Below are 18,442 nucleotides of genomic sequence, written 5' to 3'. Positions count from 1 at the left end.
ACAGAGCTTTCTCCTTCAAATCTCCTGGTTTTTCATGGACTTGCAGAAGTCTCTGTCGGTAGTTGTGTGACCTGATTGTCAGCATTACTAGTCCTGCATTGCCTCCTGTTTCACTGGCATGAAATAATACTAGTGAATGGTAAGTATTAAAAAACCCAAACAACTGGCTCTTCTGACAAACCAAAGTGAATCAAGCTGTTGCTCAATGATAGCACAAACCAACCAGGGAACTATACCTCAGACCATGTCTTCATGGGCTTCTGTCCTTCCACAGAGAACCTGACCAACAACCAGAACCTGGGAATTACCAGGCATCTTTTCTCAATTTGAATTCAGGCTACTCAGGGACCTAACTTGAGGCAGCTGAGTCCTTGACCAATGATATCAGAAACAGTTCCTCAAGTGACTCTCAGCAACCTCAACTATTTTGTTGCCAAAGAGTATGAAGAGCCAAAGAAGAGGGACACTGAATTCAAAAAGGTGCCATCGAGGGCTTTTTCCTCAGAGAGAAAACCTACCCCTGACTGAAAGGCAAGAAAAAAGCCCGTGTAACCCACTTCACACAAACGTGGCAAAAAAGCCCTGTCTAGAGCTTCCACCTCCTTCCCAGTGCCTGCCTGGTGACCGGAGTATGTTCCTGGGGAGTGGGAAATGGGAAGCCTGAGCCCTGGCCCTGCCCAGTGCCATCCTTGCCGACCCCCCTAAGGAGTGAGGGTACCTTGGGTGCTCCCCCAGCTCCTGAGTGACCCATCCTGGAGGCAGGCTGCCTGATTCACATCCAAACCTTTGGATGCAGGCAACAAAATGGGAATTGTGGGGTCTAAATCAGGAGTCCCGGTTCTGGGATGCTTCCTTCAGTGAGCGGGAACTGCAGAGCCCAGAGCTTTGGCTGGGCAGTGATCCAGCAGAGAGGGCCACGTGTTGCTACCCACCTTCTGTCTGCCTGCGAATGCCCACTCTGCATCACTGGGAAGAGCTGCCCCAAAATATTTACTGGGCAGAATGCTGTAGCATTCTGCCTCAGCTAACAGAAAAGCCACCTTTAGTCATCCTGCACTATAACTCAGACCTCCTCAGCTCCACTCATGCTGTTGGTCAAGCAGGAGGGATGTCAGGAGCCCTTGGCCACACTGTGGAGCGAATTTACTGCCCCTTCTGCCCTTTCCCTGATGTCACTTTCTCATTATGACATTATACCAAATCACAATGGGGATTAACCACCCCTGTATAAGCTTATTATAGGCTTATGCAGCCTGCTAGAGCTTGGCTTTATATAGCATTTATTTTAATGAGCCTCAGGCTGATGTCACCACAACACCCATTAATGTATATCTCCATTAAGCACTAAATTAATGCAAACATAAAATTAAGTTGCTTTGTACAGTACCTGTACAAAGGTGTCAAAATCCCCATGACATACACAGAAAAAAAAAAAAATGGCTGATGATGCAACAGCAAAATAAAAACGTCAAAGTGGAACTAAGGGAAGAGTTACAGTCCATCAAAAAAACAAACACTGCCATGTAACACTTGGGGATGATAACAATCCCTTTACGCTGCACTGCTCACCTGCAGCACTGGATATGCAAAGGCTTAACTGGTGCACTTTAAATCAAGCAGTGCAAGTGAGGAAGCAAAACATCTTATCAATTTTGGAGAGCAGAAAGGAATTTTCGGCAAATTATACAGTTGCATAGTGCTGATTTGGTTATATTTCGCTGGGGATTAATAGCAGGGTATTCAAGATTGTAGGTATTGCCAGAAAAAATATGAAAGTCAGTATTTCTTCATTTTAACTGAGAGCTGGGGCAATGAATCTAGGGTAAACAGTTGAATGCACGGAGGATCTACTTCAGTCACCTTTGTAGGAATTAAGCAGGAAGAGACATTAAAAATAGAGTGGTAAGAAATTCATACTTATTCTTTTTTCAGCTCGCAGACAATTTGAATGAACTCTCTCAGTTTTATTTAACAAAAGATAGTGTCTTTAGCAAGGGCAGAGAAGGTAAAATACAGACTGATCAAGAAGCAAGCTAAACTGGCACTGAATGCTTCAGCTCCACTCACTAATTTCATCACCAAAACGCATGGATAGGGCCTGCACTGACTCACAAAATGTGTGAAATGGGGCTCCTCAGTTGAACATGGCCACAGAACTTCATTAAGTATCCTTCTCACTCCCAGAAGAGCAGGATCTAGGCCAATATATTCTGCAACAATTTCCTTTCCAGTTGCTACCTCTGCTTGCACTGAGTTTGCTGAAGACAAGCCATGATGTCGGTAAATGTCAGTCTGGGAAAAATTTCTAGATTCAGAGAAATAGTGGTAATATTGGGCTCTCTGTTATTTAAAATTTTTTCCCCCCAGCTATACCTGCATTTTTATGTGACTAGAGGGTTTTCAAACAGCTATATCATAACAGTCTGTCGCAAGTGTATTGGGTGTTTCAGTTTGCCAGACCTGTCATAATAAATTAATTACAGGATGTTGCAGAAATGGCTGAGTTCCAGCAGCATCTTGCACAGTTTAATATAGCCCTATTTCCCCATTTCGATGTATTTGTGGTTAGATAAATCCTCAGAAAATTTACAGCTGCTACACACTAGTTTATTATACTCCTCGCCTGTGCAGCCCATGTAAGTGCAACAAAAATTTGATGCCTTCTCAGAGCATAGATTTTACTGATACTGCTTCTTTACTGGTGTGGAAACATTTTTCTGCTAAAAGTCACATCTGCAGTTTCCGAGTACTTGCATTTGAGCATTAAACAGGACTTCTGAACTTGCTTGTCACAGCCAAACAGGACAAATTCATTTGGCCTGACAGTCCTCACAAAAAAAAAAAAAACCAAAAAAAAAACAGGTGGCTAGGGTTTTAGATGAAGCACAGCTATTAGTTTCATTTATTAGTGCAAGCTAGAAAGTGTTTTTTCAGTCTTCAAGGTTATTGTACATTAATGCAAAAACTATAGCCATGGTGTGCCTGCTGAAAGCCTAATCCTTACTGACTTTATGGAGCTTTGAGTATAGAGGTCTGTTTACTCTGGGAAGCTTGGAAGACCAGGACTGAACACATCCATACGTGTCACTGCTGGGAAACAGACTCCTCTGGAGGGGAAGGCAGCAAGAAGCAAGCATACAACACGCTGAACAAAGGACAAAACTCTGTCCAAAACCACTGAGAGTGGAGCACATCTACATGTATAGAAAGCATCCTACAATATTTAATGCTCAAAACAGCAGCTAGATCCTTGCTGTGAAATTCTCATCTAGGCTCTAGGGTTTTTTTGCACAGGATGAAGATGCTGGAGCTAACTGAGTCAAGGCAGAGGTGTGTATTGCAACAGACAATGACTATAAAGGTGCCCTCTGAGGATTTGTGCCAGAAAGCAGGTAACCAAAGCTTAAACTGTCCCAGCAGCACTGCAGCCCATAGGTGACAGGGACCTTTCTAGGCTGTAGCTCAGTTAGGACAGTAAAGAGTTATGAATTACTGGAGAGACACTTTAGAATATTCCTTGTGGCTTCTAAGAATGAACCCAAAAAGCTCCTGGCATCACTGTGAATAGCACAAAAATATATTAAAAAGTGATGTGGTTAAATATCTTAATTTCTAAAGTCCAAAAAACATGACTGAAGTTACCGAAGTTCTGCTATAACACGCCTTCCCACTATCTTCTGTTCCTTCTTCTTCAGTTCCAATTTCTAATTGCCACATTCTTGCAAGTCTCCCCCAGACACGTAGTTTTCTTCTCGAATCACTTATTCCCCTCTCTCAGACTTCCTCTCGTTTCTATTCCTTATGTGCAGTTTTGTTCCTAATGTGCATATTTTATACTGCGAGCAGTAAAACTCCTTGAACTAACACAGGATGTTTTAACAAGTGCAGGTGTACATCCATAAATCCACTTACCCAAAACATTCTGGAAAGCCATTGGACAGAATGCTTAAGGGGAAAACCCCCGAGCACAAACTGGTACAGGAATCATTCTAGCCCCTCTCCACTAGTCAGAAAACACTTCTATCCCCACCCCATTTCCAGACCCATAAAATATAGGTTGCACTGCATACATACTACTTTCATATGTGCTGGAAAAGGATCATTAAAAAAACCCCACACCACTCTTTGTGTTTACCAAACAATTGTTTTTTGCTTTAGTGTGTTCCCGCCTTAAACGAAGTATTTCCTATTCACCTCAGTAATTAGAGCAGAAGGAGGCAGTGAATGAAGTGCCTCATTATCAAGTTTGTATCCATGGTCTCTGCAGAATGGCTACCATGCCGGCTATTTTTCATAGCTGTCTGCTTTTCCTTGTAATGGGCCATTGTTAACCCTAAATGATCCTGACATCCAATTCTCCCCCAGACAATCGGGTCCAGCCGGCAGATTTAGTTCACCAGTCAACAGAGACTTTCAGTTGTCATGTTCCTCTGTGTTCTCATTAGCCCTTGTTTGACTGTGATCCATCCCCTACTGCCTCCTGAATTAAGTGATGCTACGAATACACTTATTGTGCTTTACGATGTCTGTTCCTCAAATTGTTTTTAAGGGAAAGAACTAAATGCAATCTGATGGCTATTGGGAAACTGAGGGAAAATGTGCCGTCCGTTCTTTTCTACTTTGTTGGTTTATGCATTGCTCTCCGTGTCTGCCATAGCATAAAAATGTAATAGGAAATCTATGTTGTAACCACACACACAACACCTAGAACCCCCAGAACAACAGAAGATCTGCTATGCTGTTATCATCAGAGTTATAAATCTAATATTAACCTTTTTTAAACAAGGTTTGATCCACTTTGTTCCAGCAAATATCTGGTATCACCCTCTAAAAACTCCTCAAATAGACTTTTGTAACTCTTGTATTTTAATTCATGGCTCTGGGAATTTGAAGGGCACTTGTGTTTCAGGACACTTAATGTGAACCATAAACAACCAATGATCAATCATAAAGAATGAAAATCTTCAACAGGCAACCAGAACCCTTCTGAAATTCCTTTTTTCCACTGAAATTTAAATACAATTTTGGGCAAGTGTACACAATGTTAATTTTAAAGTGATTTTCAAAAACGTGTAGGTTTCATTAACATTGAAACAGATAAAGTTTATATAAAAGTTTGATTTAAATTTTTTTTTTACACCATTACTCTAATCTAAGCTGTTTAAAACTTTTGTCCTTACTTGTAAGACTAAAATCCCAACAGCAATGTCTGAAGAATAAAGGATCTGCTAATACTGATGAGAAAAGCAGTTTTTCCTACAATTATGCTACATTAGTAACTTAGCAGATTTTGGACTGAGGGTTCTATTTTCAATACTGAAGGATCAATTACAATATTTAAAAAAAGAAAAAGAAGATCTTTATGTTTATTTTCTGTTAGACTAATGGTGAAAGCTCAGGTACCACAGCGACGCGGTATAAAGGAACAGAAGCGTCCAACCAACCATGAGGTGGGGAGGAAAAGTTATAAAAACAAAAGCTACTGCAATTACAAGAAAACACTATGAAAAGTTTACTTTCAACTCCCTGCGTTTTCATCTTTGGCTCTTATCTGATTCCTTCTGCTTAATTGTTATTTGGAACTGTGCCTTGGAAGACGCTGCTGCTGCCTCTCCTCTCAATTTGGAAAGTGTGGCAAGGCAGCGCTATTCAGCTTCAGAGCAGTGAACATAATTGGAGCCCCAGTTCGCAAGCATGAAAGGAGGTGCTGTGCCTTTGATTAGAACTACCATCTCTCCGTGGTGTTTATCTGATGTGTTATTTCTGTCTTCCGCGTCCACAATGCCAAATTAACATCTTACAATGGTTTCCAATGAGCTCCCAGATCTTGGCTACTGCTCACCTCTCCCTGACGTGGAGCCTGATGTCACGCTCTGCCCTTATTTTAAATGTGATTCGGGACATTTGAAGAAATGGAAGATGTTGAGGTTTTTTTGCTTTTACAAAACCTTTAAAGACCACATGTCACATAGAATTATGAGTTGGAACACAGTGAAAAAGGCGGAGAGATAAGAGGATAGAAGCCTTGCTAGAATCAGGCAGTCCCAGATTTTATACCACCTCTGACTGGGGAAAGAGACATTAAACTTTCCAGTATACATACGCAAGCCCCATTTAAGGGAGGACTCCATATGTATGCTCTGTGCAAATCAAAACTAGGAGTTTGAACAAAAAGCAGTTACCAGTGGAGAAAAAAAAAAACAACAAAAAAGAATATTTGCTGTTGTGCTTTACTCGAGCAAGTTTACAGATTTTTCTGGCTTTAAACCATGCTGCAACTCGTCCTCTACATCTGGATGCATTTCACACATCAGTGCCCAACACTGTTATTCTCACTTCTTTTTTTAATGGAATCAAGTGCCCTGTCTTCTAAATAAGGGCTTTCTAATTTTATGTTATTTATTGCTTCAGAGGGGGAGGAGGAGGAGGAGGAATTTCCTAGCAGAGTAAAAATAAACTGGACATCATCAGCCAGAAAAAATACCAAGACTCGCTGATATATAGTGTTTCATTTAATATAAAACATAAATTATTTAGCACTGTAGATATAATTATTGAAGTCATTAGTAAAAGTTTACAACATAATATTTCAGTAAAAAAATAGATTAATGACACTTAGAATAAAAACTACAAGTAAAACAAACAGCACAGCTGGATATGAAATATTTCATTCACACAAAAGAAAGTATATTTGGCAAGACTGCTGCCAAAGCAGCCAGGAACTCTGACAAAAACGCAATGCATCTTTATTATGAGCAGAAAAATTCATTTGAAAAATATAACTGCCTGGAATTTGCAACACTTATTTACATTGCTAAGCATGAATAGTCCCCACTGAAGACAGTGTTTTTGCATAGGTAGTTACTCGAAAACTCACTTCAGAACTGCAAAAATGCAGATATTCACCCAGGTGAATGTCTGATGTCAGAAGAATATATTTTTAAAGTTTATGGTTTCAGGTACATTGTAATATCAGTGTTCCCTTGGAATTCTACCATTTGGAGCATTCCTCTATTTAACTTGCAACACATTTTAAAATGCTAATTTAATAACTTAAGTAGTAGTTGGACTTGTTTGCTTTAGATCACATTTTTTTACGTAATTCTCTGCTCCCTAGTGGAGTATCTACTGTTCAAATAAATGCCTAAGTTAAGGTGTAATCAGCCAATAAACAGGTTAACGTTGTATTTGATAGCTTCAGATTTTACCAGTCCAGTGAGGAATTGAAAATTCAAGATCTGTTATTTCAAGGAACCCAGGACAAAACCCAAAACAACTTTACACCATTGGTAAGTCACAACTGGAACCATTTTATGTATATGAGTATTTTTTTTTTGTTTCTTGTTAATCCTAAAAGTGAGTTCATAGTTGCAGCCTCTGATACACATACTGACTATCACACCAGTACTTGGAATTAAATTGTATAACTATACATCACAGTATTAGGGCTCAAAGGCAGTATTTGTCTTTCCATTTGTGCTTAAGCTTGAGCCTTTCACTGCCTTTTTCTTCTTCTTCAATTCCACCCCACGGGCTGGAGGTTCATTTTCAGCACCATTAGCTGTAACTGATGATACAGGAGTATCGAGACCCACGAAGTTGTGCTGATTTTCTCTCTCACTCCTCTGTATCCTTTTCTTCTTTTTCTTTGCACCTCTAGAGGAAGGCAGATATAAAAAGAGTAAAAGAAACACAAAGTTAGCCCAAATTCAGAGCTTTTTCCACCCACGGCTGATGTGTTAGAGCAATTGTCTGCCTGTCCCCCTTGAGTACAATGGTGAAAAAGCTACAAAAACTACTGTTCTACAGCAGAACAAAGACAGAAAAAACATTAAGACAAAATATGAGACCAGTCCACCAATCTACTTTTTAAAATACCATAGCACAGCTTTGGAAAGAACTGCTCATAATCCTAAGAATCAGCTGATCTTCATCAATAGTCAGCCAATACAATTAAAAAATATAAATTACAAGTCACCTCCTCTCATTAAAGCCATTGCAATTTTTTTTTTCTTTCCTAAGATCAAACACCAAAATACTTGCAATTGAAGAGAGATCTCTGGTTTATTAGTTCAACAAGAATAAGACAAAGTGCACAATATTAGTTTTTTTCATTTTAATTTACCTGAACTTTGACAGATTCACAGAACTGGAAAATGCTATAACATCTATTTATGCTTATCAGACTTCATACAATGCCAAATGCATCAGTCAAGTTTCTCTATCTTTCCCAATTAGTGCTTTTAACAAGAGAATTAGACTGGGTTTGCAGACGATACCAGGGATTATGCACTTTGACCATGCATTTCCACTCTTGACAGAACTTGTAACTTTATTTGACCATAAGTATGTAATAATACTTGGACTGCACCTTTTCAAGGGCAAGTACAGTCTTCATTCAAAATTTGTGTTGTGCCTAGCATGGAGAAGCCTTGGTTTGTGACCAGAATTGCTACTGAACACTGCTGAAACACATAAGCAAGTGGATGGATCAAGACTACAGAATGTAATGAGATGTGTGCAGTTTCACCAATAGTGGTGCTGCAAGATGTTACTTTTGGTGATACTGTTGTCATGTAATCATCTCTTATAGATGAAAATTTTTGCACAGCCTTACTAATGGTCTGATTACTTTCTGCTGTAGTTTAAATTTTAAGATAAATTGTGTATTAATGAATATATGAATTGCTGTAGCTCTAACACAGGAACATCCTAATGTTCTGGAGTTTAAAACTGTGTGTGCTAGGACTCCTGGAACAATTTGAAAAGTGCTGTTGCAGGAGGAACCCAGGGCTCAAAAATCATAATTAATCAGTAATGTAAGTACCAGTCTACCAAACTGAGTTCAGTTCAGATGGGTCTCATGCCTAATCACTTGTAAATTTATGCAGAGAGCACTACCTAGTGTAGCTCAACAAAACCGTACAATTGAAATATATGTCAGGAGGTAATGTCTTTACTGAAATATTCTAAGAGTGAGGTTTCTACACAAATTTTCAGTATAAAGTTACTCAAATCTTGAGAAGTAATTTAACTTTTTAAATTATTTGAATATCTCTTAGAGATACTTAGATAAAAGCCTTAGTTCACTTAGCATCTATTATGTGGACATTTCTGTTTCTTCTAGACTCTGCAGAAGAGATATTAACTGCTTGGCTAAGATAAAAATCTCCTACTATCTTGAATTTTTTTTTTTCCTTTTGCAAAACCATTGCTTCCATCTAGAAATTCTGCAAGACAATGTCAGTGGGGCTTGGCATTCACTGGCTTTTACAGCAAGTAATGTGGCCATAGTGAATACTATTCAAATAGGCAAAACAGCAGTTATTCATTAGGGGGCTCAAAGAAAGGTATAGTCAGTTGTGCAGGTGCAGTTTCACTTCTCCATGCTTGGCAAGCACATCTAGCTTGATACTTAAAAAGTTTATTTACTGTCTAATTTCTATTATGCTGATCTGCTTTTGGATGCTAAACTGAAAACCATTTCCAGTTAAGATGGCAACACTTGAACGTGTCATTTTGTATGAATATTGCAAGACACACCAACTGTAGAGAACAAAAAAACTACGGTTCTATCACAGCCCCTGCAGGTCATGGTTACAGGTGCAAGAAGCAAGAGTTTTCATGAAAATTCACAGCCATGTTTCTGAAATGTTTTATTATCTGATCTGTACTGTATAGATAACCTGTAGACAGAAATATGGAGTTGTATTTTAAACTAGCAGCATCAGAAATGCTGGAAGATCCTTCTCCTAGGTCTCAAAAAAGGGCAAAAACTTGGAAGGTACTTCTGCAAAAATCCTAGTATATGAAGTATTCTCAGTACGTGACAACCTTTTGCAATTCACATTAATTAATTTTAAGGAGCTGCAAAAATAGTCTACAGTTTGAATCAAAAGCCTAATACATAGCTGAGGGATGCTGCAGGACTACCCTATATTCCTGAGTTCTGATTCTCTTGTACATTACAGTCCTTGCTCTTTTGGGGAAGAGAGCACATGTATGGATGGATGTACATGTATACATACTTCCTTCATGTTTCATGGAACACATTTTGATTGATTTTCACAAAATTGTTCTGGTTGGAAAAGACCTTTAAGTTCACTGAATCCAATAATTACCTTAACTCTACTGAATCCAGTGCTAAACTGTGTCCCTAAACACATCTATATGTCTTTTAAAGACCTTCATGGATAGTGATTCAACAACCTCACTGGGCAGCCTGTTAAGTGTTTGACAATCTGTTCAGTGAGAAAGTTTCCTCTAATATCTAATCTAAAGCTCTCTGGGTACAACTTGAGATCATTTCTGCTCACCCTAACACTCATAACTTGGAAAAGGAGACCTGCACCCACATTCCTATGAACTCCTTTCAGGTGAAGAGTGGTACGTTCTTCCTTCAGCCTCCCCTTCTCCAAACTAAACAGCCCAAGTTCCCTCAGATGCTCTTCAGAAGACTTTCCTCACCACTGTTCCTCACTACTGTCCTCAGAGCAACTCCACTGTTCTTCTCTGGACTTGCTCAAGCACCCTGATGTATTTTATAGTGAGGGGCCCAAAACTGAACACAGTACCCTCACCAATGCCAAGAAGAGGGTAACAGTCACTTCCCTAGTCCTGCTGGCCACACTATTTCTGATACAGGCCAGGATGCTGTTGGCCTTCTTAGCCACCTGGGCACACTGCTGGCTCATATTCAGCTGTTTGTTGACCAACACCCACAGGTCCCATTCTGCCTGGCACTTTCCAGCCATTTTTCCCCAAGCCTGTAGTATTGCATGGGGTTGTTGTGACTTGAGTGCAGGACCCTGAAGCTAACTTCTTCTGCTTGCTAAAACAAAACAACCCTTCCAGCATTTCTCAAAGTTTCCTACCAGCAGTTGCAGAAATAGCAGTGCAAACTGATTTAAGTATTTCTTGCTTACTGTGTCACAAGCGAGTCTCTGTCTGTGTCATGCTCTGAGCTGAATTTTATGTCCCCTGACTTACTGGTGACTGGTGACATCTGTAAAAGAAGAAAAAAAAATAGGAAGGTAAAAAGACAACAGACAATGGGGCCAACACATGTACACAGAAAACCCACCAGCTTCCTGAATGAGGAGAGAATATACCTCCTTACTAAAAGAATGTCTTTCAGCCATAAAATGTTAACTCCTATGTGGTTACAAAGGAGGAAACAGTATCCTCTTCAAAACAAACAAACAAAAAAGGTACTTTCACATAAAAGACAGTTTACAGGTATGGTAAAAACAGAAGGTTATCTATTCAATGCCATCTTCCTGCATAAAAAAGATAAATGTGTCTATTTTTTCAGCCTCCACAAGTTCAAATCACTCCAGGTTACTTCATAATTCAGGCTAAGAAACCCTCTGAAATCCAAGAAAAAAACCAACACAAACAAACAAACAAAAAAATAAAACAGCCTGGAAGAGTTTAAGCAAATTCTCTAATTACCAATCTAATTAGTTGGTCTCTACACAACTTGCTCCATCTATAAACAAAACCCTTCTAATCCTAACACACTTATGGCAAAAATTCCCATAAAGAAATGCGACTGCCCTTCCTGAGCTTACTGTGCAGGGACAGATTATTTTCTCTATCTTTTTCCAGCAGGCTTTTCAAAGAACTGGTAACTATCCTTTAGTTTGATTTTCATGGAGGGCAGAAGCCAACACAACCTCATATCTCACTCAGAATTTGCTCTTCTGTAATAAGGCAAACACTGCACATCCAGCCATGAACTCCAAGGCCTCCATAGCACCACAACCAAGCAGAAAAGCTGTGGAAAGCAGTGCAGCACACTGTACATTTAGACCTTGTATCATAATGTTATCACTGAAAAACTGTTGTGGACCTCTACTTCAGGATGATAGGACACTTATGTTTCCCAAGTTTTGTAGGGAATGCATGGAAAAAGTTATATCCAGGCAGCCAAAGTGAGACTGGGTACTGGTTCCCACTTAAAACTGAGCAGTATTAGGAAGGGAGTATCATTCAGCAGCTCTGGAGCACCTAACAAGAGCACAGCAACTAAAGAAGTAACCATGAAGCCAGCAAGACCTTTCTGGAAGCAACAAAGAAGAAAAACATTACAGTTTTTGACCCTCTGGTCTGCCAATTGTTCATTTAATTTTGTATGACTTAAGATGCAAGGTGAACCATGATCCCTCCATATTTAGCATAAAAACAGAAAAAAATAGAGGGTTTCACAGCAGTTCTTTTTCCTCACTCAAGAATTAGTTTTGATATTTTAAAATAGAATGAAAATACTTTGCTTTCAGATGCCCAACTTATCCATGATGGATTTCAAAGCTTTAAGGAATAAAACTTAGCATTCCCCTGTCAAGTACTATCATTCAATTTTGATTTGGTGTGAAGTGAGACACAGAGGAAAATTGTCTTAGCCCACACAAATGAAGATCATATTGGAACCAGAACCCACATTTCCCAAACATCAGTGTTAGGCCTTCAACAGTTTAATTGCTAACTTAAATTTTAAATGAAATTAATTACAAAAAATGTAGTCAAGGTTAGTAGTTGAATGAAATTTGAACTTTTTTTGTCTTGGTACGGTTCCCTAGTATTATTTTATTACTTAAATATTATTTTTCTTCTGACTTAGAAGCAGGGTCCAGCTCCCATTGACTTACTGAATCCATATAAGCACACTGCTCACCATGTTCAAACTTTAGTCATTAGAATTAATTTGCTGAAAAACACAGATTGCTGGCTTAGTTTAGACAAAAGTCAGCCTATAAAAATATAATAATGCAGCATTTGCAGGGCTATGAAGAAAAATCTTTAACTTCACACACAAAAACCTTGTTAATACAGTCATAAACTTGAAACTAAGACAATGGTATAAGTAAACATAAAAGGAGGAAATATAATGCCACTGATATGAAATACAAGGGAGTATTGTAAAGAGAATGACTCTAAGTAACTAATACTTCCTTCAGCATTTATTACCTTGTATTTCCTTGCCATAAGCAATCATGAATTCACTTTGCTTGAAGTCAAATAAAATCTATTTCTGGAAGTCAATTTCAAGATGTTGAACTAGATTTTTTACCCTCCTTTTTGAGTAAATACTACAGAATCTGTACATTATACTAATACCATAAAATATGGGCCTTTCTAAAGAAGTTGAACTCCCCTAAGTGCCTCTACAGAAGACTGACTTCTCTTATCAAAATAAGTATTTAAAGCTTTTTAATACTTTCAGATTCACAAGGTTATCCTTGTTTTAAAGTTAGAAGGTTAAAGTATCCACTAAATTATGTTGCCTAACAGAAGGTTCCTATGATATCTTTTAAAAACAGCTCATCAGACAGGCTTTCATACATTCAAGCACACAGTCTCAGTATGAGGGCCAAGGAAAGAAAAGTACACAATTACAGACATCCAAATAACTGTGTTCACCTGATACAGCAACTAACAAGCATCCCTAGGGTCTGGAGAGATGAACTGTTCAAGTAGGACAGCCTCCTCCCCTCAACCCTACAAACTTTCAAGCACGTGATGAGGCAGGAACTAGATACTAGATCTTTTTGAAGCAGAGCTCACTGTCACTGCCTTCTCTTGTCTATCCCACATCCCTTTGTGTCCCTCTTAACCCAATCCTTGAACTACTTTTCCCATCCCAGTGATGTGAGTAAGCAGTAGCAGTACTGAAGAAAAAAGTGGGGTCAGTGGCAGATGGGAAAAGGCTGTGCAGATGCTGGTGCATGAAGCAGATGAAGCATCAGGAGGAGCACAGTGAATGAGTGAGTAGAGGCTGGGCAAACAGGCAGGAGGTATTTGGTGAAAGAGGTAGTGGTAACACTGAATGCATCAAGGACATGCTAATGTAAGGAGAAAGTGACAGAAATCTAATGTATGGAGGGGCTGAAGAGGATGATGATTTCTTCTTCCCCCATTTCTAAACCTCTCAACCACTTGTTATGCATGGGTAGATCTCACAGGAAGCTCCAAACAGCTGTGCACTATTGGCACTCTGTTTATACTAAGATTTAGCAAACCTAGCATTGTAAACAGATATGGTGTTAACTATTAAATGTATCCGGATTGCAGAGCTTAAATATAAATACAAAGTTATTAGGGCTGTGTTTGCTTTAAAGGAAAAAATATTAATGTTTCAGATAATTAAGAATATCTTCTCATGAAGAAATACTGAACATTTGTTGCCTTGTTTTAATTCTGCACCCTTTGAACGATATAGCCCACCAAGAAAGGAGAACATCAGTTCTTATGAACTGTAGAAGCTTGGATTTCCTGAAGTTTCTTTTACTATCATAGAAATAAAAATTACAATAAAACATATGCTGTCATTTTCTAGAAGTCTTGCTTGCTTTACAGCTCATTTTTGATACTTAATATTTCGGTGTTGCCACACAAGAAGCAATGAAAGGAAAACAATGAAAGGCTAAACACACAAAAGCCTATCAGTTCCTGACCACTGCCATGAAATCCACAGCAGTAATTCAAGCACTAAACCCTCCCTGTGTAACTCATGGAAACAATCAGATCTATCAGAACACACTTCCTGGCAGAACCTGAAGCAGAGGGAATCTGAAGGCAACACTAGTGACAAAGTCTCATCAGCCCAAGTCTACATCTTAGGTAGTGCTTTCCTCTAGGTTGTGCAGAGTGGTCTCTAAGACTGATGGTCTGCACAGGTCTTTGACAGACTAGGGGGTAGATGGAGAGAATGGAGTGGGGCAGGCAATCTGGTTAGGTGATATGAGCCAAGAAAGTAAATGCACTTTCTCTACAGCCCAAGTTCCACAGATGAGCCCTCCCATAGAAGCTGTTCCTACAGAACTTGATCTAATTAAAGATTAATTGGATCACAGATGGCAAGAATGAACATGTCTGTGTCTTCTCAGTCTAGTCCTCAGGATGTCAAACTCAGTATTAAGTTTGTATTTTGTTTTCTATTACACAGTCGATGAATAAAAGATTTATAGCAACGCACTACTTCTCCAGAAACATGTTGATACCTCCTGTCAAAAGTGTTCTGACAAGTCAAGTTTGGGAGAAATGTGACACGACATCACAATCATAATTTTTTTGAGGGGCTATTCTGTACCCCTCTACACATTTCCCCAATAAATGAACAACTGACAAGGGGTTTTGCTAGTAGAATTATATATGTGTCTTTTTCCATGAACTCCTTATTTAAAAGGCAGTTAACTAAATATTGCTTTAAATCTGCTTTTTTGCTCTATGTCCCTTATGCCTAACGGTACCAACTTAGTTGTCAGTATCTAGCAGAACTGTAGCTCCATATGCAACATTTTATCTTTCTCATAAAAAACAGACAAACTGCTCAAGTGTTTAGGACCAAGCCAACACTCACTGGCTTCTCCATCCATGGATGCTAGAGCCACAGGCAGAGGAGTTTGCCTTTTCTAGTCTTTAAAAATAGAGAAACCTGGGCCTGTTCAGGGCTAGGAGAGACCAGCAGAAAATCCAGTGGGGGAAAACTGTAGTCATGGCTCAACACTGACAAACACTACAAACACTGCATTTCAGAACTCAAATCAACTGGATTTGAGGGACAATAAAAGAAAGAGGATGAAGAGTGGAGAGAAGATACTTCAGATTGAAGCACTGGTTTAGAGCAGCTGTTTTTAGTCTTCAAGTCTTGGCCTCTGGGAATTTATCTGTGGTTACAGCTTTGCATTAATATTTGCATAAAAATAGTTCAATCCTGATCAGAAAGAGGCTGTGAGAACCCAAGGAGAAAACCACGGGGAAGAGAGAGGCTACCTTGCTCCTGAGTGCTATTTTAATTATGTAAGTGTGTTTTTGATTCTGCTTGACTGGCTTGGTGGCTCAGCCTGATTCTTCCTATCTTTAAAAAGACCAGTTATTAAAAGTAAACTACTATGGATGTCATTTTTTTTTCCTCCCAACAGACATTAGTTTTCTTATAAACCAAATACTTTTTTTCAATGACTCAAATAATAATAATACAGACACTGCCATGAATAATTTTTGAGACAGAAGCCATTAGGAATCACAAATGTGGTTTGGGAGATGAGAAAAAAAGAGCTACTAGCTTACAAATACAGTAGAATGAAACATACTTAAGAGAGACTAATTCAACTTGAAGACTACAAAGTGCATTTCAAACAGAAAACAGAATACCTAAAAAAAAGGAAACTAGAGAACTAAAATGTTAATAATAGGTAATGTTTAAGTAAATGTTCCATTCCTCACAGATGGTACCATAGTAACATTTCCTTCAGAAGCCCTTCTTCAAGAATCATCAATGTAATTACTATTTTCAAAAGCAGTATTTGCCAAGATGTATCTATTTTATAATACCTATTCAACAGGTTACCTAGAAGACCACACAGCAGCTTTGCAGACTGATTCTAGAAAAAGCATAGTTTCTCTCAGCCCAGATCTGAGTGACTTTAGAACAAGTGACCTGTACTCATACTTGGCATGAATGCAGCCCAGAATTACAAAGTTCACTAGAATACATTCAGTTGAATATAATCCTTTTTTGGACTACATTCTCTCTGAAGTTTGAAAATGAACACACTTCATGACATATCCAAAACCTTCAACTCTATTCACTTCATGAGTTCCACTGTATTAATTCTTTAATTTTTCCCCCACTAGCATTATCACATCCTCCTGGTCCCTCCTCTACAGAAAAGAGAATCAGTCACTGAAGTGCTCCCCAGTAACGTGAAGAAAGGCACAATAAAAGGAGAAAACAGAAACAGCACAAACATAAAATGAAAGTTTTCGATCTTGTATTTTTGGAAATATTTTTTGAGCAATTTTTCTATGCTTCTAAAATTTTTAGATCTGATAAATAAATTTTGAGCCCACAAAACCACCCAAACTGAAAGAGCTCAATCCCAGAGGAAAAGCATCAATTACTTGGCAGGTTAGTTTCAGGCATGCTATGCTAAGTATTCTGAAAGTCTGACAACAACCTACTCTAGAGGAAGAACATGAATTATTTATGTGGACATTGATAATCCCAAACTTTGTTTGAATATACATGGAATCAAGTTTTGATGATCTGTGGGGCAGATTAGCCAAACTTGCAATAATAATGTAGTTCTTGAAGGTTACCCTATTATTTTCATGGTTATGACCATTATTTTATATCTTAACATAATGTTTTAAAGATAAACATTCTAGAAAGACAATTTTCTTAGACTTCCAATGGGAATTTTAAATTACAGGTTTCTTTTTTTCTCTGTCATCACTTCCTACTGTTCTCACATAACACAGAATTGAATACTGAACATTCAGAATCCAGATGTATGAGATATAATAAGTAGTAGACCACCTTAAATGATAAAAGCTTATTCACAAGATTTTACAGACAGCCAAAGACACTGTATGGACTTTGAAATGTCTCTGATTTGCCAAAATTCTGCAAAACCCAAATTCTGGTGTCTAATAGAACCCCGAGTTCCTGTCTTTTCTGCCTTAATCTTAATGAATCCCAGAACAGGACATTTACTGGAGCAGTCAGAGGACAGATCTGTCTCTATTTCTTGGGATTCTTCAGCAATGCAGTGAAAACTTCACTCCATGAAATTTCGATTGGCAGTTTAGATGTATGTTGTAATTAAAGATTATTATGACCTAACTTTGCGGCTCAGGAATTAAGTAACTCATAAGGCAGGAAAACAAGGTTTGCATGAAATTATTATGCTATGAATGCAAAGCTGATGCTAAAAAGCATTTTGAAAACAGGTTTGAAAACAGCTTTTTTTATTATTTGCAAAGGTTAATATTGGATCTTGATTATTATGCCCTCTTCTAATGTAATGATCCCATTTGATTCACACATCATAAAATTCTGATGCCTAGGCTAGATATGCATTTATAACATTTGCAGTTGGAAAACCACGTTGAATTAGACTATGTAGTATTCTCAATAATTAAAACCATAGCAGTATTCTACATTTAAAGTACTCAGTCTTGTATGGTAGCAACATCTCAGGAGTAGCTGCTAACCATGATTTTCACTGTAACTGTGTTTCGCAGTCTTAACAGACTTTTTCATCAAAACAAAGAGAAAGAATAATAGATATAGAAGACCTGGCTATAATTATTTGGGAAAACATGCTTGTGGCCTAAAACCCAAACACAGCCAAAACCTGTTACATTTTCCTGTTTGTGCTAACAACTTCAGCAAAAATATAATTATTTGATAAATATGTTTTGGATTAAAAAATAATTTCATTTTCTGACACAGCAAAAAACCTTCCCAAACAATAAAGTATTACTAAGTAATGATTTTTCTTGTTCCCCATGTAAAAGACATTAACCTTTTTCTTCTTTTTTTATCTGCTATTTTACTGAATAAGAAAAAAAAAAAAAAAGAAAGGAATAGGAAGAAAAGTTGCTGTGTCACTGCTGCAACACAGGAACTGCCATAACCGATCAGCCCCCTCAG

General features: G+C 38.3%; 1 protein-coding gene across 1 annotated transcript in view; it reads right to left on the bottom strand.

The window, feature by feature from the left end:
- Positions 1-6,497: 6,497 nt before the first annotated feature.
- The window catches only part of AHI1 (Abelson helper integration site 1), an 87,895-nt gene continuing 75,950 nt past the window's right edge, over positions 6,498-18,442 (bottom strand). The window contains exons 24-25 of the mRNA XM_071740848.1: positions 10,926-11,005; positions 6,498-7,656 (exon numbers count right to left, since the gene is read on the bottom strand). Of these exons, the coding sequence (XP_071596949.1) occupies positions 7,443-7,656; positions 10,926-11,005 (294 nt within the window). The 3' untranslated portion in view covers positions 6,498-7,442. The remainder of the gene's footprint in view (positions 7,657-10,925; positions 11,006-18,442) is intronic.

The sequence above is a fragment of the Heliangelus exortis genome, chromosome 3 (assembly GCF_036169615.1).
Source record: "Heliangelus exortis chromosome 3, bHelExo1.hap1, whole genome shotgun sequence".
Taxonomy (NCBI): domain Eukaryota; kingdom Metazoa; phylum Chordata; class Aves; order Apodiformes; family Trochilidae; genus Heliangelus; species Heliangelus exortis.
Note: the sequence above shows the minus strand (reverse complement) of the source record. Positions and strands in the feature narration are given on the sequence as shown.